Source organism: Camarhynchus parvulus, chromosome 2 (genome assembly GCF_901933205.1).
Source record: "Camarhynchus parvulus chromosome 2, STF_HiC, whole genome shotgun sequence".
Classification (NCBI taxonomy): domain Eukaryota; kingdom Metazoa; phylum Chordata; class Aves; order Passeriformes; family Thraupidae; genus Camarhynchus; species Camarhynchus parvulus.
The window spans coordinates 2,017,461-2,044,559 of record NC_044572.1 but is presented as its reverse complement, the minus strand read 5'-3'; the positions used below and the strand labels follow the sequence as shown (position 1 = coordinate 2,044,559).

Genomic DNA, 27,099 nt, shown 5'->3' with positions numbered 1-27,099 from the left:
GAAATGATGTTAGGCTAAAAATTAAAATAAATAAAATAAATTTTTAGAAAAATTAAATTAAATAAGAATAATCAGTGGCTGGCCAAGGAGCAGGGGTTTGGAGTGGGGGTCCAGGAGCTGTCCAGCCAAGGAGGGGATGGTGTGGGGGATAATTCCTGGCACAGGCTGCCAGGGGCAGAGCTAATGCCTCTTAAATCAGCACTGAAAGCCCCTGTTGCCGCCTGGCCCGTGCATTCCACTGGCACCGTTGGGTTGAAAATCCTTTGTAAATCTCCCTGATTGCTGTTTCATTCTTGAGAGGATGAAGGGCAGAGGAAACAACCTTTCCCTCCCCGCCCTCTTTCTCTGCTTCTGCTTGTTTGTGGACAGAGTGGGTCCTTCCAGGGGAATTATTAGGTCTTGGGGCTGAGGTTTTTACCTAAATCAAATTGTTTTTGCTCTGATGGGCTAGAAACCTCCTGAATAAGGTTTGGTGTAAGGAGAGGAGGGGGAAAGAGGAGAAATTCTTCAGCCTTGTGGTTCAGGTGCACCATCAAAGACCCAAAATTGATTCTTTCCTCTGCTGAGTTTGTTCCTGCTCACTGGGAAGGGAAGGCAAATCCTCCCTTCAGTGAGTTGTAATTCATCACCTGTGCAGGCCTTCTGCTTTGCAGGAGAGGGGAATGCTGCAGCAGCTTGGAGGAATTCCTTGTGGTGCTCCTGATGGAGCTGTTCCTCATGGCATCTCCATCCCATGAAGCCCTCTGCAGGAATGGGAACATCTCCAGCCCTCCACAGCTGAGCTCATCCACTGAGAGGTTTTTCCCTTTATGTGTCACATGCCAAACTTGTTGGTGATTTGTCCAGTGGAAGGTGAGGGCCTGCTTTGGCAGGAAATTGGGTGGAAGTTTATTTATACGTGCAGCAACCATTCTGTATCTGGGAGAAAACCATCCGTGTTTTGTGCCATTCCCAGAGAAATCCCTTCTGAACTGATTTAAAAACCTGCTGGGGGTTGGAGTCCTGTGTTCTCCCCAGTGAAGGCCTGGGGAAATTCCTCTGTGTTCAGCAACCTGGAGAAATCTCCCAACTTCCACGTGAGCTTCACCTACATCTAAAATGGGAAACTCTGTGTTAACATCCAAAAAGAACTTTGGGATCAGAGTGGTTGCTGAGTGCTGGAGGCACTCAGGAAAGCTGTGCTGGAAAGGGGCAAGCGGGAGCTTTGCACCATTGGTTTCTTTTGTCCAGAAGCAGCTGTTCTCTTCCCTTTTTGCTGGATGCTGGAATAACTCTGGGTAGGACCCAAGGTTGTGGATCCTTCCATGTCCATGTGTCCATCCTGAGATGGCTCACAGGAAGCCACTGTATGGATCTATCCAGGCATGGTTGAAGAGAGCTTGAATGATTGAAACCTACAAGAATCTGCAATTTTTTTGCCCGTAAAAAAACCCCAAAAATCTCTTTGAGCAGATTCCATAAGGAGACTGGTGCTTCCTTCCCTGGTGAGTGGGATCTGCTGGGTTGGAAGTTCCCCTGTGCTGTTGCTTTTATCCTCTCTCCTCCTCCTCCCCATTGCTCAGAAGCTGATCCAAGGACCTTAGAGGATTTCCCTCTGTCCTAAAATCCCAGAAACTTCCACTAGAAAAACCCATCAAGCACATTCTCTCCTTTGGAGCAGGGCTGTGGCGTTTGGCTGCTTCCCACCTGCATGCTGTGAGCTTGGAAGGGCCTCTCACCCCTACTTGGTGTTTTGGGGAGCATGTAACGTTGTAGTAAGCCCTGTGAGGAACCCCTGAGGGAGCTGGGGGTGCTCAGCCTGGAGAAAAGGAGACTCAGGGCTGCCCCCATCACTCTGTGCAGCTCCTGAAAGGTGCCTGTGCTCAGCTGGGGCTGGGCTCTTTCTCCAGCAGCGCTGACACAACCAGAGCACACAGCCTCGAGGGAAATACAGATTGGAAATTAGGAAAAAGTTTTTACAGAAAGAGTGATAAAGTTCTGGAATGGCTGCCCGGGGAGGTGGTGCAGTCCCCATCCCTGGGTGTGTTTAACAAAGCCTGGATGTGGCACTGGGTGCCAGGGTTGAGTTGAGCTGTTGGGGCTGGGTTGGACTCGATGATCTTGAAGGTCTCTCCCAACCTGGTCACTCTGGGAATTCTGTGATTCTGTGAATTCTGAGATTCTGTGTGTGTAGTACCCTCTGTGTTGGAGCTGTGACTCCTGTAGAAGCTCCAACTGAGATTCGGGCACTGCTGGCTGAGGAGGAAGTGACATTTGAGCGGTTGTCACCTAAAGAAAGCTCTGGCCACGCTATTGAGAGGAAGATAAGGATCAAAACAGCCACTGGGGCGTAATTGTGATGGGAATTGCTTCACTCTTTGCTGGAGTTACCAATTGCTTTATTTCATGGTCTCCCACAGCCAGGCCCCATTGTTTGGGGACAATGACAGGGAGAGGTGAGCCCAGGGCAGGGCTGGTTGGGAATGGACCTGAGGGAGGAGAACTGGCACGGCCATGAGGGACAGTGGAACAAGCAAAGAGGAGCTTTAGCAAAGCTGGGTTTGATTCCTGGCTGGGGTTCAGCTCTGTCCTGTAAAGGCCTGGGTGGTTTGGGTTCCCTCAGGCTGGGAAAAACACTTTTCCTCCTGTCACCTTCTTTGACCCTCACAATGTCACAGCATCCTGTCAGGGGATCACTGGGAAAATTACACCGGGAAAGGGGTGAGGTGGAAGTGGAGAATTCCAACAGAACAATCTTTGTGAACACTTGCTGAGATTTCATTTTGGAAGCCTGAGGTTTGGAGAATCCACAGCCTCATTTTTCTGTAATCTAACGAGATCTGGGATATTTTAGAGTTCATGTGGGCACTTTAATCTCTAAACACTTAAAAACCCAAACAAGACAGTGCAGAATGAGGTGGTTGAGCTTTCCATGTCCAGCTCTTCTTCCAAATATCAAATCTTCACCACTCATCTTGAAATTCAGGTTTTTTTCTTGGACTTCTGGGTTTTTATACTTCAAATCTTCAATAGCCTTTGTGGGAGGAGGAGTGTGATAAATCAATTTAAGAAAGATTCACAGAGTGGGAATGTGATGATAGGGGGGGAGAGAGAGAGCAACTGGAGGTTATTGGGTGCAAAATAACATAATACAGGTCTGGTGTCCAGCGTGACTCAGACTCCTTGAGCTGTGCAATCATTAATTTAGGTGTTGTGGTGAAGACTCGTGGTCAAATTGTCAAGTTTCCAGAAACTTTTTTTAATTATTAAAGGAAAAGTGGTGGAAAGAGATGAAAAAGGGCTGAAAGTGTGGCAATTCCACAAGGAAAAATTAATGTGGAAGGTAGAACTAGAATTAATCCAGTCATTGTACAGATGGACCAAAGAGAAATTTCCTAATCCAGGAGGAAGTGGGATAGGAGTGCAGAATTTCAGCAGCCCTGTCATTCCAGGTGGGAGCGGCAGAGGAAACAGCTCACCTCGGATCCCAGCTCCAGTGGCCCATGCAAAGGAAACTCTGGAGCACCTCAAAACTGAGGGTGCCCTCACAGGTCTGTGTAGGTGCCTTAAATCTGCCTCGTCCTGCTCAAATCCCCAGCAGGAAAGTCCCCACTTCAGCAAGGGAAAATCCAGGGGCACTGATGGAAGTGTGAGCTGATGAGGCCATAAAAACTCCTGACCCCTGAGATGAGTGGGAAGCAGGACCTGTCTTGAGTTGCCTCTTGGAAGGGCAATAATTCCATGATGTCACAGATAAAACTTGGCCTGTGTAGTGGCCAGGACTCTGCTCGGGATCTCTCCCAAATCCTTGGGTGATTGAACTCCAGGAAAAAAAAAAAATGTAATCAGCAATGTTTGAGATGAAGTTCACGACCAAGGAAGTGACACCAGCAGAGTGTGTGCAAACCAGATGGGTCTTGCTTTTTACGTCAATTAATGATAAATGTGGAAAGTGGAGCTAGAATTAATCCAGTCATTGTACAGATGGACCAAAGAGAAATTTCCTAACAGAGGAGGAAGTGGGATAGGAATGCAGAATTTCAGCAGCCCTGTCATTCCAGGTGGGAGCAACAGAGGAAACAGCTCACCTTGGATCCCAGCTCCACTGGCACTTGATTTAATTATAAACCTTCTGATTTCCCAGCTTCAGACTGATGGAACTGGAATGGGAATAGCACAAATGATGCTGCAAAGGTTCCTCTCAGGGTGGTGGGGCAGCCAGGTCCTTCCTGAGCTTTGGATGTTGCAGTCAGAGCAGAAATTGGGCAAGATTTGGTCAAATCCCACAGAATATCCTGAGTTGGACCCACGAGGTGCAAAGTTCTGCAGCAGGAATTAAAAATCCTGAATTCTGTGAACAGTCTCTTGACTCTGGAGGTTGATGTTGCTCTCAGAGTTAACTTCCAGAGAGGTAAAGCTTCCTGGGCTGTGTGCAATGAGCTGTTTGCTCTCTCTCCAGGTTCCTGGTGGACACACACACAGAGCCCTTTGGAATCTTGGAATCTAGCTTAAAACAGTTTTGCTTAGAACAGCTGGTTCTTAGCTTAGAACCAGCTAAGCTTGGCTTAGATGGTCTTGGCTTTAAGACCATCCAGTTTCAACCTTTTTCCACTTAGAGGTGTCCACTCCATCTCCCACTCAACCCCTTCTTGGAGCAAAATAAAACAATCACAGGGTTCTGGCTGGCAATTTAATTGTAACAACTGCGGCTTGGGTGTGTAAAAAACAAAAAAACAAACACACACACACACACAGAGGCACTGAAACATTTCCTTGGCAAGAACAGCTTGGCCTTTGTGAGGAGCTGAGAAAGCGTCCGACTGACACCGTTGCCTTACAGGACCTCACTCAGCTGAGGTTGCATAAAAGGGCTTTATGGGATTAGAAGGGCTCCATGCAGCAGCGTGTCAGGTGGGGCAGCTCTCCCTGCCTCTGCCCGGGCTTTGTTATTGATGCCACGCTCTGCAAAGTGCCACCTCACCCCTGTCCCCAGGGCCTCTGGAATGCGCGTGCGGAGCCGAGGGCCCCTGAAGGGAAAACGCGGGTGTGGGTCTGTGTGTGTGGCTTCTGCTCTTCACCTGGCAGGGTTCCTGTGTGCTGGTGAGGGAAAACCCCTTTTCCCCATCAATTTACTCCTTGGCTTGTCCCAGGGGTGCTTCTGAGCAGTAATGCAGGCAGTGATGGGATCTCTGTTCATCGTGGAGTTATATGGGTTGTTCTTCTTCTAGTTCTGGCTCTGTGAAGCACCTTGAATCCCATTTCCTACCATCTGGTGCTCCCTGGATCTTTGTTTTGTGTGTGTTTAGGTGACTTTTGTCGCCTAAACACCATTGGTATCAGCCAGTTTTCTGGTCAGTTGATCTGTGGGAAACTGGACTTTGAAGTATTCCAAAGCCAAGCTTCTGCTCTTCACCTGGCAGTTTCTGCTGGTGAGGGAAAACCCCTTTTCCCCCTCAATTTACTCCTTGGCTTGTTCCAGGGGTGCTTCTGAGCAGCAATGCGGGCAGTGATGGGTGGATCTCTGTTCATCGTGGTGTTACATGGGTTGTTCTTCCACCAGCTGTGGGAGGCTTGTGGCTCTGTGAAGCACCTTGAATCCCATTTCCTACCATCTGCTGGTCCCTGGATCTTTATTTTGGGTGTGTTTAGGTGACTTTTGTCACCTAAACACCATTGCTATCAGCCAGTTTTGGAAGGCTGATCTGTGGGAAAGTGTAATTTGAAGTACCCCAAAGCCAAGCAGCTGAAGGGGAAAGGTGGGAAGAGGGTGAAAATCACCAATTGCTCTGCAGAAATCTTGGCTGCAGGATCAATTCCCATCTTCCTCCTCACTCCTAGAGAATCTGCTACAGGATCCTTGGAGCTTTTTCCCAGACCATTCAGGTGAACAATCCCTGCTCAGCTAGGAACAAAAAAATAGGGAGAGGGAGCTTGGGAAATGCTTGGATGCCTCCCTCTCTCCCCTTTGCCAGCCGAGGGACTCTGGTGCCAGCCATGAAAGTTTGCAGGAATGAATCTTTAGAGTACCAGGAAAGCCAGGAATGAACATCCTGGAGATTTTGTTACAGATCTTTGCTCCAGTGAAGCTCAGGCTGAGGCACCTCTCTCCTGAATGAGCCTCTGGGAGCTTTGGCTGAGTTTTGGGAGTTTTGGAAGACACCAGAGCTGGGTGATGTCCCCCTCTCCTTTGGGAGCAGCTGGGACAGACCAGAAATGAAAGGGTTAAAATATGCTTCAAACAGACCTTGCTGTTTGGCCTTTCAGATTCAGTATTATTATTATTATTATTATTATTTTGGGGGGAGCAAAACTTGAGGGAAGACATTTTTCCATGTTTCCCACCAATCCCTCTGTGCTTTTATCACTGCAGGGCTTTTCTGGAGATATCAATACCTTTGAGTGTAACTGAAGGAGAACATTTTCCTGCCCATCTTTGTCCTAAAAATCCCATTTCTGCTCCCTCCCTGAGATATACCTGATATTAAGTCACCTCATCAATGCCTCAGTAATGGCTGGATCTGTGCTGGATGTGCCTGGCTGGGACTCAGGGCAGGATTTTATGCCCACTGTGCACCAAGGTTTGGGAGTTAAAGCATTCTGAGTGCCTGTGCTGCTGGCAGGATGCATCCCATTAATTAGAGAGAAATACTCATTAAAACCAGCAAATCACTGCTCCTGTCTTGAGTTTTTAGTGGTTGAAATGGCTTTTGAGGTATTAAAGAGTCTTTTTCTAGCCCTGGCTGAAGAAGAAGTCGAGATGCTTTGGTTTTTAAAGCTGTTTCTTTTTTTTTATCTGTTACATTTATTTTCTGACTCACTGAGGTTTGTTTGGCAGGTTGGTTTGTGGCACACTGACTGTCTTTGGGGTGGCATTAGTTTTTTATACTAAGAACTACATGTACTTTATTTACAATAATTTTTTAATACTTATCACTTATGTTAGACAGTCTAAACTAATTTAGAAGTGTCACCATCACAGCAGAAGATGGAGGACAAGAATAAGAATAAGAATAAGAATAAGAATAAGAATAAGAATAAGAATAAGAATAAGAAGGACAAGACATGCTTAGATCTCTCTATTTGCTTTTTGGACTTTCATTCTAAATCTTTAAAATCCTACTTTTTCACTTTGTAACAAATTAACTATCACTCTACTCCAATTCTTGTGGCCTGTAAATCTTCACACAAATTTGGCAGTTTTCTCCATGGGCTAAAATCGAAGGCACAGGTGGTTTTGACTCTGTGCCAAGGATTTTAAACTCTTTGCCAGGGTCTTGAGTCTTCTTGGGCAGTCAGAGGAATGTCCTGGGTTCCCACACTCCTGCAGGACAGGTTGGGCTTTAAGGGGTTTCCATCACCTCAGCAAAGGGAGTGAAGGAGTTCCCTTCCCATTGCCATCACCCCATTTTTCCCAGTGCCATTAATTAGAGATAAATACTCATTAAAACCAGCATTAAAATCACTGCTCCTGCAGGACAGGTGGGCCTTCTCCAGCACCTCAGCAAAGGGGGGTGAAGGAGCTCCCATCCCATTGCCATCACCCCATGTTTGCCAGTGCTATTAATTACAGAGAAATAGTCATTAAAACCAGCCAATCACTGCTCCTGCAGGACAAATGGGGCTTTAAGGGGTTTCAAAGCACCTCAGCAAAGGGGGTGAGGGAGCTCCCCTCCCATTACCATCACCCCATTTTTCCCAGTGCTCCTGCAGCACTGGAGATGTCCAAGCCCTCAACCTCCCCAGCCTCAACATCCGTCTTATTCCGATTTTCCAACTATTTTTCTTCTCTGTGGTTGTTTACCATCCTCCCTTGCCACACCCATTTTTCCCAGTGCTCCTGCAACACTGGAGATGTCCAAGCCCTCAGCCTTCCCCAGTGCAGGACTGCAACATTCCAGTGTGTTCCCAGCCCTGGATTTCCAGATTTTCCAGCCATTTTTTTCCTTTCTGGCTGTGGAATGTGTCTGCAGGTGCTGTGTGAGCCCGGGTGGTGATTCCCATGGGCTGTGGGGACTGGCACCTGGCACGAGCAGGGCACAGCCAGCACAGTGGGGCACAGCCAGCCTGGCCAGCAGAGCTCTCCTGAGCCCAGCAGATGTTCCTGCAGCCTCTCTGCTCCTGGGGACCATGCCAGCCTGGTCCTTTGCCAGCAGCTTGTCACTGGACACCAGGAACAGTCCCCTGGCACCTTTTGTTGCCCGCTGTAGAGTCCAGGACCTTGTGCTGGAGGGAGGAGACGAGGCAAAGGGACATTAATTTCTTTGGGTTAGGGTTTTTTTTTTTTTAGGTTTTGAGCTTGTTCTGTCTTGTAAAAACTTTTGGCAGCATCTCCTGGAATGTCAGGACCCAGGACGTCCCTCTGGCTGTCCTGAGCAGCCAGGACCCCTGCCAGGGGGCTCAGGGACCCTGGCACAGAGCCTAAGATGCCCCTGTGGTTTTGATTATGACCCGTGGAGCAAGTTACCAACCTTAGATGAAGATCAGCAGGCCACAACAGTTTAGGTAGAATAATAGTGAAGTTATCACAGGGTAAAAAAATAGATTTTGGGGTTTTTGGTATGGGGGTTCAGGAGGCAAGATGGAGGGAACTGGCTGTGTCCAGCCTTTCTCCTCCTTCTTCTTCTTCTTGGCCTCCATCTCCTGCTGTGATGTTGGCACTCACAGATTGGTTTAGAGTAGAAGCTCACTGTCTAACACAGGTGATAGGTATTGGGAAGTAATTGTAAACATTGTACACGTAGTTTTTAGTATAAAGACATAACACCGCCCTGGGGCGGGCAGAACCTCTGACTGTCTTGCTGGACTGACCTCGGCAGGGCAGGAGAAAATTTTTTATAGATAAGATACAATAAACAACCTTGAGACTGAGAAATGAAGAGCCCTCACTCCTTCAAGCACAGGGCTGGGAAAAGAGACTTTCCAGCTTTTCTCGGGGTCACTCTGAGCAGCTAAAGATCTCGACAGTGGAAAGTGTGTCCTGCTCTCCAGCCTCAGGCTGTGGCTCGCTGGGTTTTGTGTCAGGGTCTCCTCTGCTGAGGGCAGGGTGGCTTTCTGTGCCTTCTCAGGGTGTCTCTTGGGCTGTGGTGGGACAAATCATGCTCTGTCCCTTCCCCAGCTGGGTTCTGGCTCAGCTTGATGTGCTAAAATGATTTTTTTGTTTATGCCCAGGACAGTGACAGTGGTGCTCATGTATTTTTGCTGGTTCCCCAAGTTCATGCAGTGAGGCACCTGGAATGATTTCTTTCCACTCTCTGTTTCAAACACAGTCCTGTGGTGGAGGTGACCAAAGGTTTATGCCCAAACAAACTCTGTGATATCTGGTAGGGAGCATAAATCCAAATATTTCCTCTTACCTTTTTCCTGCTGCCGCCTTGCATACACACTGTGAGGAGCCTCACTGTAAATCAAGTCCACAGGGATGCTCAGCCAGGAGATCCTGATCCCACCACTGACCCCATTTCTATCACAGGCTGTATTTAATGGAATCCCAGAATGGTTTGGGTTGGAAGGACCTTAAAGACCATCTAGATCCAAGCCCCTGCCCTGGGTGGGGATGCCACTCACTAGATCAGTGTCCAGGCTGGGCTTGGACACTTCCAGGGATGGTGCAACCACAGCCTCTCTAAAAAACCTGTGCCAAGGCCTCACCACCCTCACGGGGGAGAATTTCTGACCTGGGCGTGCTCAGCCTGGAGAAAAGGAGACTCAGGGCTGCCCCCATCACTCTGTGCAGCTCCTGAAAGGTGCCTGTGCTCAGCTGGGGCTGGGCTCTTTCTCCAGCAGCGCTGACAGAACCAGAGCACACAGCCTCAAGGGAAATACAGGTTGGATAGCAGGAAAAAGTTTTCCACAGAAAGAGTGATAAAGTTCTGGAATGGCTGCCCGGGGAGGTGGTGGAGTCCCCATCCCTGGGTGTGTTTAACAAAGCCTGGATGTGGCACTGGGTGCCAGGGTTCAGTTGAGCTGTTGGGGCTGGGTTGGACTCCATGACCTTGAAGGTCTCTTCCAACCTGGTCATTCTGGGAATTCTGTGATTCTGTGAAAGGAAGGGGCTTTAATGGCAGGGCAGAAGCACTGGCCAGAGCACACAGGTCTCCTCTGAGTGCCCAGCCAAGGCTGCAGCAGGAGTGTCCCAGCCCAAAAGGTCTCTCTAAACCCATCTCTGCTTTGCTGTCTCCTGTGATTCTGGGAACTCTTGCAGTAATTTTTTGTTTCCCTGCCCTCACCGTGGTGCCCCTCTGTGTTTCTCGGCAGGCTGACGGGGAACGAACCCCTGACCATCCTCCCTCTGACCTCAGAAATGGAGGAGGCGGCCGTCAAGGCCCACTACAAGGTGTGTGACCGCCTGAAGCTGGAGAAGAAGCAGCGGCGGATGTGCCGGCGCGACCCCGGCGTGGCCGAGACGCTGATGGAGGCCATCAGCATGAGCGCCCTCGAGTGCCAGTACCAGTTCCGCTTCGAGCGCTGGAACTGCACCCTGGAGGGCCGCTACCGCGCCAGCCTGCTCAAGAGAGGTGGGGCTGGGGGCTTCAGGGGCGTCCTCGAGGGAGGGGGGACTGGGGGAGTCCTCAAGAGAGGGGAGTCTGGGGGGGCTTCTCAAGAAAGATGAGTCTGGGGGGCTCCTCAAGAGAAATGAGTCTGTGGGGCCTCCTCAAGGGAGGTGGGTCTGGGGGCTCCTGAAGGGAGGTGGGTCTGGGGGGCTCCTCAACAAAGATGAGTCTGGGAGCTCCAGAAGGGAGGTACGTCTGGGGAGCTCCTCAAGAAAGATGAGTCTGTGGGGCCTCCTCAAGAGAAATGAGTCTGGGGGACTCCTCAAGGGAGGTGGGTCTGGGGGGGTCTCCTCAAGAGAAATGAGTCTGGGGGACTCCTCAAGGGAGGTGGGTCTGGGGGGGTCTCCTCAAGAGAAATGAGTCTGGGGGACTCCTCAAGGGAGGTGGGTCTGGGGGGTCTCCTCAAGAGAAATGAGTCTGTGGGACTCCTCAAGGGAGGTGGGTCTGGGGGGCTCCTCACGGGAGGTCTGGGACAGAGACCTCCTCAAGGGAGATGAGTCTGGGAGTCTGGAGGGTTCTCAAGTGAGGTGAGTCCGGGGGGGCCTCAAGGGATCTCTTCAAGAGAAATGAGTCTGGGGGCTCCTCAAGGGAGGTGAGACTGGGGGCCCTTCTCAAGAGAGGAGGGTCTGGGGGGCTCCTCAAGAGAGGTGGGTCTGGGGGGCTCCTGAAGGGAGGTGAGTCTGGGGGGTTCCTAAGAGAGGTGATTCTGGGGGCCTCAGGGAGCTCCTCAAGAGAGGTGAGTCTGGGGGGTCTGGGGATTCCTCAGGGGAGATGAGTCTGGGGGGCTCCTCAAGAGAAATGAGTCTGGGGGGGTGTCAGGGGTCTCCTCAAGAGAAATGAGTCTGGGGGCTCCTCAGGGGAGGTGGGTCTGGGGGTTCCTCAGGGGCCTTCTCAAGGGAGGCGAGTCTGGGGGCTCTGGGGGTTTCCTCAGTAGAGGTGAGTCTTGGGGTTCCTCAAGGGAGATGAATCTGGGGGGTGTCAGGGGCCTCCTCAAGAGAGGTGAGTTTGGGGGGCTCCACAAGAGAGATGAGTGTGGGGGTTCTCAGGGGCCTCCTCAAGAGAGTTGAGTCTGGGGTCTCCTCGAGGGACGTGAGTCTGCGGGGCCTCAGGGGTCTCCTCAAGACAGGTGAGTCTGGGGGCTCTCAGGGGTCTCTGCTGTCATCTCCTGCCCTGATGGCCAATCTGGGCCATCCTTTGCTGGTGGTGCTGCCCCCAAGGCCCACCAAGAGCTCCGTGCAAGGCCTGAGCTCGTCCCTGGAAGTGCAGGGCAGGCAGAGAATGTGCTAATGGGGGTAATTTATGGGCCTGCCCTCTCTGCTTCCCGCTGCTGGCCCTGGCTGCTCCCCTTGGAGGCTGGAGGTGTTTGTGCAGGTCTCTGCAGCCAGGATTTACATTTTCTGCCCATTTCTGCTGGAAATTCAGCTGCTGCTGGAGGACAGGGCTGGGAAGCTCTCAGAGCTCCTTCTTTATTATTTCTCCTGTTTATTTCTCCTATTTATTTCTCCTTGTTTATCATGCCAGTCTCTCAGGAAAGAAGTTGAGAAAATGCCTTTTTTAAAGGAAATAAGGCAAACCAGACTGTTCTGTGCTGTCCTGTTAGAGGGGGCAAGGGGAACCCTGTCATAGTACAGGGCAAAACCTGAAAGTGGCTGTGTGCTGTTACTGCCATGGATGTGAGCAGTGGGTAATTAATTCACCTCTTCTCAGCAGCTCAGGTGGAGATGGCCAGAAATTAGGAGTATTGGAGGAGAAGCTGATGTTTTTGGTTCTTTTTTTCGTACCACCACATATAATCCAGTTTCTTCCACCCTCCCAGTAAAACCCAGTTCTTACTTCCAGGCTGCAGCACCATTTTACAGACAGCATTCAAGGGGCTCCAGGGCTTTGGTGACTTCCAGAAAACCCCACGCTCAGCAATGGGCCTGGACCTGGAAAAGCCAGGGTGTGAAAGGCTTTAAAGATAAGAGCAGAGGTTTGCAGGGCTAATTAGTGAGGAGGAGTAATTCAGAAGCGCCGGGGCTTAACTAATGCACTGTCACTGACTGGTGGAAACAAGGAAAGTCCTTATGAAACCCAAGAGGTCCGGGCCAGAGCTGCAAGACATTTAAAAATATCCCTGCATGCCAGAGGAGTCCCTGGATTAGTGGTGCCTTGGGGAAGCCAAGCACTTTCTCATGCTGACACCTGGAGGCCACAGCTCGTTCCTTCAGACCCGCCTGTCCCCTGGGCAGGGCAGCCTGGAGTTAAAACGCCACAGAGACCCCCCCATCTCAGCCCTTGTCAGGGATCTGGGTGATAAATGAGAGCTCTGAGGGCTGCAGGGCTCTGCTGCTGTCTCATTCTGCCGTGGTTTATATCCCTGCAGCATCTCTGCCCTGCCCCGGTGCTGTAAATCCTTCAGGTGGTGTTCCTGAGCAGTAACACAGAGCTCTGTAAATCTTCCTCCTCCTCCTCCTCCTCCTCTGCAGGAGCTGCTGGTTCCTGGCTCAGCATTGCAGCAAGTGGTACCCCAGGACAAAGGCTGGCATGTATCACCCACTAGGACACAGCTTTCCAAATCCATCACTGAGGGCTTGTTTCTCCTCCTCCTCCTCCGGGGAGAAAGGAAAAAAAGGGGAAAAAAACCCCACTTTTTTCACTTAAAAGGAGAAATTTTCTTACTCTTTGGTCACCAGACCAACCCTGGCTGCTGGTTTGCAGCTTGGGCTGATGCAGCCCTGGTTTCTTAAAATAACAGGGGATTGTTTAAGGGACTCGTTATCCTCTTTGGATACTCGTGCACAATTTTGGAAATGGCTGAAACTGGATAGCCAGGCCCGGCAGACTGTCAATGCACTGGGGCTTAGAATGCCTGCATTGATTTAAAGCTCATTATCTTGTTACAAAATATCTTGGTGCAATCAAATAGTGCGTGGTGGAGATGGCTTTAAAATCTGGCCAGAGCCAAATGTCACATGGAGCTCGTTGGGAGCTGTGAGATGATCCCCGTGCTGATGGGCACGGGGAATTTGGGAAGCTCTCGGTGGTGGAGAAGGGGAGGAGTGGAGACAAAGCTGGTGCAAGGGGAGAAGCTGGCAGATGAGCTGCTGCTCCTGCTGGCTTTCTGTCAGGTCTGGAATGCGTTGTGGTCGCACGGCGCTGACTTTCTGCTGGGATTCCACAACCGCTCCAGATTCAGCAGGGTGGAGAGCTGGGCTGCCCAATTCAGCAATTCAGGCTGGTGGCAGGGAGCTGAGTGTGCAAGGCCAGCTTGGAGGGGGTTTGGGGCAATCTAGAATAGTGGAAGGTATCCCTGCCCAGGACTGGATGGATCTCAGGGTCCCTTCCAACCCAAACCACAGGCTCAGAGCTCCAGGGCTGGGTTTGCACGCCCCATCCCATTGAGGATTCTCTGTTTGGAGGGTTTGCACGCCCCATCCCATTGAGAATTCTCTGTTTGGAGGGTTTGCACACCCCATCCCATTGAGGATTCTTTGTTTGACACTGGTGCCTCTTCATTCTGTGTGGCTGTGGCAAGAATTCTCCAATCCAGGAGCGCAGCTGTCTTTGGTAGTGGCATCCCTCTGACAGGCATGTGGGCAGTCTGACCTGGGGTGTAACATAGAAAAAACAAAGGATTTTAGTGAAAATCATAGTTTACAAAGGATGAGAGATGCTTAGAGGGCTGATGGCTGTGAGTTAAGTGTGCAAGGCCAGATTGGGTAGGGTTTGGAGCAACCTGGGATAGTGGAAGGTGTCCCTGCCCAGGACAGGATGGATCTCAGGGTCTTTCCAACCCAAAACATGCCATGATTGCAGGCTCAGACCTCCAAGGGTTTGCACACCCCATCCCATTGAGGATTCTCTGTTTGACACTGGTGCCTCTTCATTCTGTGTAGCTGTGGCAAGGATTCTCCAATCCAGGAGCACAGAAGCTTGGGAACATCTGTCTTTGGTAGTGGCATCCCTCTGGCAGGCACGTGGGCAGTCTGACCTGGGGTGTAACCTAGGAAAAAGCCAAAGGATTTTAGTGAAAAAACACAGTTTACAAAGGATGAGAGATGCTTTGAAGGCATTTTCTACCCAGAGGAGTCATCTGGGTACCCATGAGTTTTTGTTGTGTGAATTTAGAATGTAGAATTTAGAATACTCCACTTATATATGAAGAATACTCTCCTCCACACATACATATAACAATGAATTTAGAATACTCCACTTCCAGTGGCATATTTGCAGTGCTGAAGGTGTTTCTGGGCTGTCAGAATATTAAAATAAAAAAAATTGTTATTTTTACTCTCACCACTCTTTGCAGTGTCCTCAGTGATTGTAGAGCTGAACCTTTCTTTATTTTAATGTCATTTCTAGTGAGGAAAAGGTTCCTGTTCTCCTTTTCCAGGTGAGCATTAGAATGATTGGATAATTCCTACCACAATCTGGGAAGAAGTAGAACCTCAGAACACTTGGGAGGACCAAGCCTCAGTCTCCTGGGGAGGATTTTCATCACTCTTCCTGCTTCTGGGAGTGTTTTGGGAAGGCAGACTCTTGGAATGGCCACATGAGTTTGCTTGGAGTGTCATGAACCTCCCAAGGAACAGTTCCAAAAATGACCTGGCAGTGTCTCTGCATGTCCTTGGTTGACACACCAGCTCACAGATATATCCACTACTGTCACCATCCACTTGTGTTATTTTTGAGTGGGGGATTTCTTGAGTCCCATCCAAAGCTGTTCTGGAATTGCATCTCAAATATGCAGTCGTTTACAGCTTCCATAGCTGGGGAATGGGCAGCTATAAATACTGCCATGTTTGCTTTTTAGTTCTGGCTTTTATAATTTGGATTGAAACCCTGGGTCCCTCTGGCTGTCACTTACCTGTTGGAGGTGTGGATGCTGTCACATCCCTGCAGATCAGTGTGGGGGTGTAAAGAAAGGCTGTGCATGGAGGTTTGAGGTGTAAACTGGGTTTTTTTGAGCGAGGTGCTGTGTTGGGTGACACATCTCCTGCTTCCCAGCCCTCAGGTGTCATCTGTCAACAATTCTGCCAGTCTGGAGTAGGACCCAGTGATTTGATTCAGGAGGAGAGGGAAGAGTGAGGAGGACTGGAAGCCTGTGCTGGGTTCCTGCAGTTTGCTGTCCCCTTGGTAGCAGCAGTGGTACCTCCATGTCCTGTCCGACTCTTCATGGAGTCAAAGCTTTGGCTTTGAGGGGACCTTAAAGCTCATCCAGTTCCACCCCCTGCCATGGGGAGGGACACATTCCAGTAGACCAGGTTGCTCCAAGCCCTGCCCAGCCTGGTCTTGGACACTTCCAGGGATCGGACAACTCTTGCTCAACTCTTTCCATTTTCAGGCAGAGGCTGTGAGTGACACAGAGTGACAGGCACCGAGCTGGCCAGATTCCATGTGCATTCCTGAATCCTTGTGCCACCTCTGTCCATCATTCCTTGCCTTCCCCCGTGCCCTCTTCACCATCAGTGATGCAAGTAGAGCTTCCCATGCTGTGTGGGAGCCAGGAGAGCACAGCCCAGGCTTTTCCCAGAGGTGCCCAGCAGTGCCACAGGAGGAACAGGCAGGATCTGGTGCCCAGGAAATTCCACCCGAACTTGAGGAAGAACTTCTTTCCTGGGCAGTGACTGAGCTCTGGTGTGGAGTGTCCCTCACTGGGGATACTCCAGAGCAGTCTGGAGGTAATCCTGAGCCCTGTGCTGTGGGAAGGCCCTGCTGGAGCAGGGAGCTGCCACCAGCTGCCCCACCGTGGTCCCTTCTGTCGCCGGCTGGGGGCTGTGTACAAATCACAAATGGGATGGTGCTGCTGTGGAACGTGCCTTGAGCTGTTTGATTTTCCAGCATCAGCCTCATTCCATGGCTATGACAATGGGAAGATGCCAGCAGCTCACATCCCAGGCAGCAGACTAAGAACTTAATGTTACAACTTTATAAGTTTTTTGACCAATCACACAAAGCAAAAGCACATTGACAGTAGTTCCATCCAATCACTATTAGCACACGTACCATTGGTTAAAGAATGCTTGCTTATTTCAAATACAATACATGCTTGTGAGCCTTAAAACACAATGCACAGAGCTCCATTATTAAACTTCAACCTTCCTAATATCTCACCAGATAAACTTTTCTGCAGCTTAGAGAGTTATTCTAGACAAGCATTAATACACAGATCATTGTTCTACTTGTCTTTGCTTTTTTACAGTTTAAATAATTTTTCTGCTGACCTATCTCATGGCTGCTGCTTAGCTCTAATCACAGTTCTGCTGTCTCTGAGGCCTGCCTTTTGCAGCTTTCCCAAAACCCTCTAATTTTGTGAATTCCCACACCTTCCAACCTTACCACTCTCTTACTCCGTGACGCAACTCACGCTCTTCTCCCAATAGGCTTTTACCTCCATTTCCTGTGTGTTTTCCCTTTCTTTAAGCTGCAGTTAGAGCCTGTCCCTGCTGTCCCTGCAGGTTTCAAGGAGACAGCCTTCCTGTACGCCATCTCCTCGGCGGGGCTGACCCACGCCATGGCCAAGGCGTGCAGCGCGGGGCGCATGGAGCGCTGCACCTGCGACGAGGCCCCCGACCTGGAGAACAGGGAGGCCTGGCAGTGGGGAGGCTGTGGGGACAACCTCAAGTACAGCAACAAGTTCGTCAAGGAGTTCCTGGGGAGGAAGCCCAACAAGGACCTGCGAGCCAGGGTGGACTTCCACAACAACCTGGTGGGCATGAAGGTGCGTTGAAGGCGCCACGGGGTGGTGGTGGTGGTGGGGGTCAGGCTGCTGTGGGGTTTTGGGGGGAATTATGCTGGTTTTGGGTGTGGAATAAGAGTGGTGGATGTGAAATGGATGGAGTGGTGCTCCTTCTGGAGGGGAGAAGGCTGAGTTGTGGGATTATGCCCTGGTTTTTATTGTGCAAAACCATCGGAGAGAGACCAGAGGGAAAGTAATGGGACTGGCCAGGTTTAGGAAATATGAGGTGGAGACAAGGATTGCTGGTTTTCCACAGGGAGGAGGGTTTCACACCACAAAGGGATGGAAAGACTTACATGAGGTAGAGCATAGAGGAAGGATTTTATGTTGCCACAACATGTCCTTGAGGGACGCTTCTCTTGCAGCAGTTCAGTAGAGCATGGACGGTGTAGCATCTCCTTGGCCAGGTTTCTTTAAAACCGGCTGGAGAAACAGCTGGCAGGGAACCAGGGTGGAGAGATTAATTTCTGGCTGACCTCAGACCTAATAGCCCCTCCAGTTTTGTCTTCTGGCAGAAACCTTCTGTGTCACCTAGAGCGGGAGACGGTGCTTGGTTGTAGAGTCCCTTTTTTCTTTCCCATCTTTATCCTCTCTTCCTGCTCTTTACACCTCCTCTGAGGCTGCCTAGGGGCCTCCCTGCAGGACTGCCAGAGTTCAGGAAGCATTTGGACAATGCTCTGGGGCACATGGTGTGATTTTTGGGTTTGTCCCGTGCAGGGCCGGGATTTGGACTCGATGATCCCTGTGGGTCCCTTTCCAGCTCAGCATTTTCCGTGACAGATGTAAAGGACAAAGTGTCTGCGAGTGCTGGGTCATCCCAGCAAGGGGAAAAGGAAGAGGCTTTCCACCTTCTCCCATAAAATGCTTGGCTGTACCTAGCCTAGAGTTGCTCCAACACGAAAATCCCTCAGATTGGCCAGCACAGGTGCTTAGGATCAGTGTTTCATTGCACCAACCTCCAAGGGGGACATACTGCAGGGCCAGAAATAGCCCTCGAGCCTTGTTATTGTCTGTGTGATTGGATGCAGGCTTGGGGCTGGGATGGGGGACCTGGGTCTCCAGTTTCCCAGGCAAATGCAGCCCAGCCAGTTGTGCATTCTAGGAATGGCCACCCCAGCTCAGTTGTTGCTGTGTCTATGTATAAAATGTCATTCCTCGCGATGGAATTGGGGCATCGGGGAATGCCACCAGCCAGGGCTGGCCAGCAAAGTGTCTCCCCCTCTCCCCACTACCAGATGCTCCTAGACAGTGCTGAGATCAGGATTAGAAATATCCTGGATTTAGCTGGTGTCTGGTTTTGGCTGACAGTTTCCTGCTCTGGATTAAAGGGCTCAGTGTCTCTGAACTCCTGTGGCAGCTCTTTGACGTGTCAAACAGGCTTTGCAGGATGATGGGACTTGTCTCAACCCTGGTGTTGGTTGCTCTGTCCCATCTTTTGGAGTTGAGTGTGTAGCAGATGGGATGGCAGTGGAGAAGGTGGCCCATGGAGGCTGTGATTCCATGCTGGATGTTTCTCTGAGATGTCCTGGCTCTCCTGTCATTCCAGCATCACACAATACAGTCTCATCAAAACCTCCAAGGATGGGACTTTGGCTGCCACTGGCACGTCCTTGTAGCTCCAGGGATATCCACCAACAGTGGCAGGGCTGAAAACCTCCCAGATGGGTTTGGCCCCACTCCCAGTGTTCCCAATCCCAGGAGCTGCAGTCAGGATGTCTATATGGCTGAGGCCACTCTTGGATTTGGGATTTGCGTCCTTAATTATCATCTGTGCTCTACACTGCACGGCTCTGAGCTAAACGAACTCCAAGGATGATCGGGAGAGGTTGAACCTTCCCTTCTGTATCCTGATCCTTGTGAGTTAGCTCCCAGGGGAAGATGCAGGACTCTCCAGCATCCTCTGCCTCCGCTCCCCTTGGCACAGTGGGACTGTGGCCACTGGCAGTGGTTTCTCAGTGTGGTATCTGCAGCTGAACAGCTGAGTAACAGTTGTGACGGTTGTCCAGACACCCAGAGCCCTCCTGGCAACCCAAGTCACAGACCTCTGCTGCAGATCAGTGATCCACTGCTCCTATTTTCGTCCACCCACAACGTCTCTGTCGAGCTGGGATTGCTGTGTGACAGCTCTCCTTTGCCTGTTTGCAGCAGCAGTTGAAATGGTTTCTCTGTTTGTGCTGCTGGATATAATAATTCATCGGGCCATGGCATGGTGGAAAGCCAAGCCAAGCAGCCCAGCAGGCTCACAGCTCCACCACGGAGCCAGGCAGAGAAGGAGGGAATGCTGAGGAGGAAGCTTTCAGGAGGGTGGTGGTTGAAGATCAGGAGAGCACACATCTGTATGGTCCTAAACCCCTGGCACAACTCACTGTCACTAAGACGATGATCAGAGTGAGGACCCAGCCTGGCTTCGTGACTACAAAGTCAAAACTTGCAGTGCTTGCTTCAGATTCCAGAACATTGAAACCAGCTTGACCCTCTTGATGTGGTGGAGAGATTGCCTGGGCACGGCTTGCTCTCAGGTGTGGATTAATACCAGGTTTGATCTCTGTTCATCCTCCTGTTCCCACTGCACGTGCAGGGATGAAAGGATGGAGGCTGAGAGCACTGCTGCATTCCTTGCTGAGTTTGTGGATATTTTCCTTGAGGAAGGTAGTGAGTAGTTAAAGATGATTCTCAGCATGTTTTCTGTGCCTTCAAAGAAGCTGCCCACCAACCAACTCCTGCCATAAAGACTTTGCCACTATCAAGCAGGGTTTGCTCACCCAGTGACTGCAGCAGTCTGAAACCCCTTTGGACTCACCTAGCGTGGTTATTGGAACAATAACTCATCTGGCTTTGCTTTGGGGTGGATCAGAGGCAGTAGAGGGGTGCAGACAGCCTTGGTTTGTGCCATTTTGGAGCTGTGCAGTTTGGAGCTGAAGTTCTTGCAGTGTGTAGATGTGTGTGTTCGCTGAGGGAGTGGAGAAGTCTCTAGCAATGACACAGCACAAGCTTGGTGGTCTCTCACTGATTCTTTACGTGTCATTTTTCCCATCTAATTACTCCCAGCCACGGCAAAACATACAAATAGTCCCTTGAGACCCAGCAAAAAAAAAGGACCTGTGCTGGACTGACTAATTTGGCAAGCAACCCTCTCCCCTCCTGGTCACCACACCAGTTTCTCCATGGTGTCACCCCAGCAAACAATCCCTGTATTTCTGCGAGGGTGACATGATCCTATCCCGCCTAGTTTTAGTGTCTCTTGGTAGACCTTCCCATTTAATTATGAATTTACTTCTGCTTTTTTACAACCTTGATGGGCTGCGTGTAATTTTGCTGCCACCAGTGAAATAATCACTGAACATGTTGTGCCCGTGGTGGCTCACCAAGTTATATGATATGACCTCAGTGGTTAATGAAAGGGTGAGCTTGTCTAGTGTGAGGATGAGGTAATTAGAGCAGGACTTCTCCAGCCTTCTCTTTATTGAAAAGCAGGAGCTCTGAATAGACCACTTATTAAAAAAGCAATTTCCCTTCCTTTGCCAGATCTGCTCTCCCTCATTCAGCCATTCTTTCCGAGGGGTCTTGGGTGGAGAGGGTGTTTTGGGGGGAGAAGTCAACTGCATTAAAGCTCCGTTGCCAGCAATGAAGTTTCTGAGTTATATTAAATGAAGCCCAGGCAGCCTTGCTAAAGCTCTCATCTTCTCTCCATCCTCCCCCCTTTTCCCCGTTGTACACACAAGTGCAGCCCTCTTTTGTAACCCATTAATGAAAAGGCGGAATATTAGAGCACTCAATTAGTTCCACTGGGCTTGAGTAAGTGATGTTTTAATTAAATTTGCCCAGTTTCTCAGCCAAGTATCATTAAACATGACTTTCCAACTCCCTCTCTGGAGCGTTGCTAAGTTTCTTAATCCCAGGAGTGCTGACCTCTTCCAGAGGTATGTCTGGTCAAGCATGTCTTACAGATCCAAGGGGCACAATTAAAAGGGGCTGCTGTTACCCTAGGAAAAAAAATTATGTTCTCACAGCCTTTTTCTTTCATCCTTCACAAACCTTTGCCTGAAGTCCGTGTATAACCGCAGTTATCTTGAGTGTTTAATACAAAGTTATGGGGAGGTAGAGATGGAGAAGAAGAAAAGATCTCTCCTCCAGCAGTTTCCTGCTTTGAAACTGGTTCCTTTCATGAGGCTTCATTATTTTTTGCACAAGATGCTTTGGTCTGTGCAGAGCGAGTGTTTCTGAAGGACCACAGAATCCTGGAATGGCTTATGTTGGAAGGGACCCTAAAGGTCGCCTTGTCCCAAGCCCCTGTCATGGTCCTTGTCACCCTTGTAGGCTTAAAGTCCAGACCCACCCTGAGACAGCTACACCTGGAACCATCTGGGATGCTCTGGAGAGGATAGTGGGAGGTGCCTGGACTTTCCCTTGCTGTTGACTTGCTTATTTTGGAATTCCATCTGAGGAATGGCTTTTCCCCCCCAGGCAGCGCTGGCAGGGATCTCTCTGGAGGGCTGGAGATGCGCTCTCCATATCAGGGAGATGTTTGCCCAGCTATCATCTGTCTGAGGAACCTCATGAGCTATCACATAACATGTTATCAGAGCATGCCACCCTCTTCATTTCTGGAGCTCCGTTGGGCAGAGGGGGGAAATTGAGACCCAGAAAGATTAAGTGACTCACTAAAGGTCACACACAGGCGGAGAGAGGCACAACTCTCCTGTTGCAGAGACAGTGTTTACAAGCACTGGCCATCGAGTCTCACACAGTTCCTGCTCATTAACACAGTTCCAGTCCGACTCCAGCTTTTGCTGCACCCTCATGGTGTGTAAGAATTGCTGTTTTGGAGCTTAATCCACTTGGTGCATGCAAAAAAAACCCAAAAGACATAAAGCATCCTTCTTGGCAGTTTTTTAGGGATGTGTTTGCAGTGAGAAATGGGGCATCACATGTTTACCAAGGTACAAATCAAACCCAGCAAATAACAGTCCGAGAAGAGCTCTTAATGTACAGATCAGTTTTCAGGGCCACCACTGGTATTAATTGCTGCAGGTTATGACAGGTAGGAATGCCCAGGCGTGCTCTCTGGATTTTCCTCTCATTTCAGGCTGAGAATGGCTCAGCCAAAGCCTTTCTTAGGCCTGGAAATCAATACTCTGGAAAAAAAAATTGCTTGCTGTGTCCCAAAAGCGATTGCAGTTGGTTGTTTATGTGGAGCTTTTTTAGCATGGGAAGCATGCTAGGAATACTGGGCATGGGGAAAATACTTCTGAAGTTCTCAGTTTTAAGTAGGGTTATGTTGTTCTATGCTTAAATGTTTGTGTTTTAATACCTATGTCACTGAAATATGAATGTTCCCATTTTTTAAAGAGGGAATGGTGGTGGGAGGGGAAAGCTGTTCTGAAAATGCAGGTTGAGAACAGGCTGAAAGGAAGGGTTTTTTTAACAAGATAGAAGAAAAAAGAAAGGATGACAACTAACAATCTGAAACTTTCATAGTTCAGCCAGTGGCATTGGCCAGTGTGAAGGGACAAGCCTGGTCCACGGGTTGTGTGTGGGGACCGTGGCTGCTGTCCAAACAAACGTTAATACTTGAGCTGAGAGAATGACTAAGCCTATTTAAATTGGAGAGGGCTCCTTGTACGGGGGGACGGAGGGGATTGGACTTGTGGGGAAGCATCCCAAAGCCCTTCCCAAAGCCAGGCAAGGCTTCTCCCTGGATGAGCTGCCTACCAGGAGGGTTTGCTGCCCTCCTCTCCCCCAAACCATAGCGAATGGTTTGAAGCCCTGGAGCCGTAGCCCAGCCATGACGACAGCGGAGCAATGAGCGCGGAATTCCCACGGCCGGGTGTCCGCCCTGGGCTGCTGCTGCCCAGACAAGAGTTGTCTGAAAAAACCAAAAAAAAAAAAAAAACCCACTGCCAGAGCCCCGTGACCCAGCTGGGAATGAATGGGAATCCTGTCCTCGGCGTTTCAGCTAAAACACTGAGAAATTGTGTGTTGCAGCATGTCTGAGACTGATCATGACGGGGGCACTCAGTCTGAGCTTCGCGGCGCACCATTGTTGGGAGGAAGGATTACATGTTGCATAGCAATGCTCTGCTGTGATCCCTTTTCCCCATGTAAAGGCAGTTGGGAAGGCAGTCCAGCAGAGCTATCTGGTTTCCTCCGAGCAGGAAAACCCCAGGAAAAACAGTTCTGTCTTGCTTTGTGTTTCCCTCATTCTGATTTTGTCAGTATTGGGTGTTCTCACGGCAAGGTCAGTGGGAATTTGTGTTCCTAAGTCAAGCTAAAAATCTTTACTTTCCTCCCAAACTGTTCTGTTTGATACTGCCAGACCAGGTGGTTGTTCAGAGGAGAGTGGGAGGACAGAATTCCCGTGTGTGATGCCATCCCTGACCCACCACTTGTCTTTGTTTGGCTTTGTTTTCATGGTAGGCACTCTCGACAGCACACAAAACAAAAAGGATGCGCCTTGTTGCTGCTGCTCCTGAGTTACTACAACCGTGCTGCTGTCTGGTATCTGTGGAGTTGGGGCCATGGGGAGCATGAAATATTTTGTGCCTTGGATGGAAGCTGAGCCATTCTGCTCCACATCTGTGACAAAGGTGCAGGTGGCCACATCCTTGGTGTGGATGAAGTGATTATTCAGTGGTCAGTTCAGAACAGGTTCAGGTCTGTGTAGGATGGAGGTAGATCAGGCTCTGAACTGTGATGAGCCCTGAAAAGAAAGCAGGAGCTGCTACAGCTCTTGAAATACAATTTTATATGGTAAAACCTTATTCTTCCTCATCTAACCAAGAGTTTTTTGGGAATAAAAACGGTGTTTTTCTATCCTGGAAGAAGGATAGAAGACCTTCAGGTTTGAAAGCATGATCCAGACATTTGTCCCAGGATCCAGCCAGCAAAGCTTTCTCCAAGCAACCTGCTGACTTGGATCAGTCTTGCTCTGCTTCCTGAAGAAATGAGGTGGATTTAAGTGTCTCTGACAGGAGCTTGCACCAAGAGGAGGAAAGGTCGTTGTGGAAGCTGGGGAGCGGGACGGGAACCAGAAGGGCTTTGCCAAGATTCATTTTGGCTCGTGGGTGGCTGGGGCTGCAGGCAGCAGTTCCCCATCACGCAGCGCCTCGAGGAGCTGCAGCGTGACTGACAGCAGCAGGGGAGGCTGCCTGGGCAGGGAATTTTTCTAGGATTTTCACTCTTGCTGCCTCGTAACATTCTTGAGCCCTTCCCGGTCCTTCCAGGAGAAGCTTTACGGGGTGGTCGGGATGCACCGCGCTTTCACGGCAGCCACAGGAAAATCTGGGTTTCATGAACTGCTGCATTCATGGGGACAGGGACAATGGAAACCTTTTATGCTTTGGTCCACCAGAGCTGTCCCAGCCACTGCTTAACAAGGAGCTAGAAGTGAGTCAGGAAAATCCAGACTGGGGTTCATGTGGAACTTTGTTTGAGCCCAGATGAGGAGAATAGAATTAATCTACCCAAATACACTGATTAGTACCCCTTGAGGGACCTTTGTGCTGCTGGAGGGACAGCTGGTGTGATGAGAATGTTTTAAAGCACCTCAATTAGTGCTAGGTGGAGATATTTAAACACCTGAGCTTGGCCCAGAGAGCAGGATTCTGCTCACAGACTCCCCTGAACTGAGGTGCCTCTGTGTGGGCTGGGTCCCCAGGCTCCTGTTGGTGATAGAGGTGTGCTCAGCTGTCAGTGGGAGCCTGGAGAGCTGTTCAGTGGAGCAGGTGTTTGCCTCACTGCAGGGTCCTGCCCTGCTTTGGCTGCCCTCACTGCGATGAGAGTTCTGAGGTGTTTCTCAGAGTGAGGTGTTTAAACTCGAGTGTTTGCCTCGGTGAGGTCAACCCTGGCTGGCTGATGGGATTCAAGTGCCTAAACCTACATGCTTACACCTGACTGAAGGTTCTGTGCCATCAGCCAGCTGCCAATCCATCAGGATCAGGTTTTCCAACACGTGTTGGGCTGTATCCACCAGCCCCACGTGGACGCCTTGGCTGCAGTGCTCCTGCAACGTCAGCACTCCCGCAGAGCTCCAGAGAGGTGGCTCCTGACGAGAACAGCCCCGACTCCAGGTTCCCTTCCTGAGTTTCATGACCCTGTCTTGTTCAATCAGCTCCAAGCCCAGGAGCAGGACTACAAGCTGAGCCAGTTCCCGTTGGTTTCTTGCTTTCCCAGCTCCTGTGCAATGGGGGTTGTCTCCTTTTCCAGGTGGAGCAGATGCAAATGCGCTGGGGGAGGAGGAAAGGTTGAGGAAAGCCTGAAGTGATGAATGACTGCAGTGTGCAGCCCTTTCCCAAGTATCCCAGCAATTTCTGCCCGGTTTGCTGATGGTGTGGGCGTGAAATCAGGTGGAGGAGCTTTGTTTCACACGAACTCAGCTCTCACTTCTGGACAAGCAGTGAAACGGGACTTTACACGAGGGTGGGGACGGGTGAGGGTTGGGGTTTTCCCCCCTCCCCCTCGGTGTTGAAATGTGTTCTGCACGCTCTTGTCTGACATTGTGGGATTTCTTGTGGACTTGGCGAGACACTTTGGCACACAAAGCGTGACAGCCCTTACCCAAGCCATCCCAGCTGAGCGCTATAACCAGCAACACATCTCCCCCTGTAACCCGTCACCACTCTGAATGCTACTGTGTATTATTGGATTGCACTTGCAAAGGTCTTTGGCTGTCACAGGAATGAAGTGTGACCATTGGACAGGCTCTGCTGAAGGCTGCATTATGCATATTGTCTTTCTAAAAATGTTTCTGGAATATCACAATTGGGCCAGGCCCCAATTCCGAGTCCATGACCTATTGCACGGTTGCACATGGGGCTCAGCAGGATTTGTGCAGCCAAATAATTAAGAACCGGATGGTCGGGAAATGGACTGCAGCCAGTCCTCTGCTGTCAGGAGGCCACAGCAGCGCCAGATGCCATCATGGGCACAGGGGGAGGTTGTTTTCTTCTTTTTTAGGCACCGTAGATGCCCAAAGGAAGGGCACTGTTAACAGGACTTGGTACCTTGTCAGGACCCAGCTCTGTCAAACAAACTCTGTCCTCACCTGCTGATTTAAGGGGTGGTTGTACCTTACCCATTTAAAGTCAACAGAACCTAATTCTGGGGAAGGGGCAGGGTGGGAGAATTAGAAATAGAAATTTTTGTTTATAATCTGTGGACAAAATGTGGGGTGTCTGTGGCTGTCCAAATAACATCTCTGCTCATGTGTTGCCCATGGAGGTACCCCAGGTGTAAATCTCTCTCTGGAGAAGGGGAACTGGAACATTCCAATGCTGTTTCTAAGTAGACGGATGTGGCTTTGTGCCATGAAACTTCTTTATTGCAGTTGATTTGAAAAGGATGGGATTCTTTGTTTAGCATCAGTCAGTTGATGATGCTAAACTAAGATTGCTTCTTCTTGTACTTGGGTTTGGGGTCCTGTGGTATGGAGAAGGTTCCTATTGTCCACGCTTCTGTTCTGGAGCATGTGCCACCCCACCTCTTTCCACTTCTTCCACTTTTATATCTTATCTACTTATTATTGACAAAGATAAATAGGTCTTAAAATATGTATTAATCTCTTAGTTGTATCACAGTTTCAGATCTCTATCTACACGATGAGTGGCAGCACTGGACAATCTTTGTGCACCTTTCTAGTATCTTTAATTAGCCAATTAAGCAAAGTTTTTGCAGGTGAATGTCATACTTTGGGAACTGAGATCCTTTTGAAGTATTTCCTGTAGGATGTGTTTTGAATGTCGTACTTTGGGAACTGAGAGCCTTTTGAAGTATTTCCTGTAGGATGTGTTTTCTGTCTGCTTCCAACAGATATTTTTTGGCATTATCTTCAACTTGGTGTCCCTGAAGCGT

At 49.9% G+C, this 27,099-nt stretch overlaps 1 protein-coding gene across 1 annotated transcript in view; it reads left to right on the top strand.

Annotated features, from left to right (window-relative positions):
- WNT9A (Wnt family member 9A) overlaps nt 1-27,099 on the top strand; it is a 66,514-nt gene that overhangs the window by 32,580 nt on the left and 6,835 nt on the right. The window contains exons 2-3 of the mRNA XM_030971234.1: nt 10,234-10,493; nt 16,970-17,232. Coding sequence (XP_030827094.1) covers nt 10,234-10,493; nt 16,970-17,232 — 523 coding nt within the window. The remainder of the gene's footprint in view (nt 1-10,233; nt 10,494-16,969; nt 17,233-27,099) is intronic.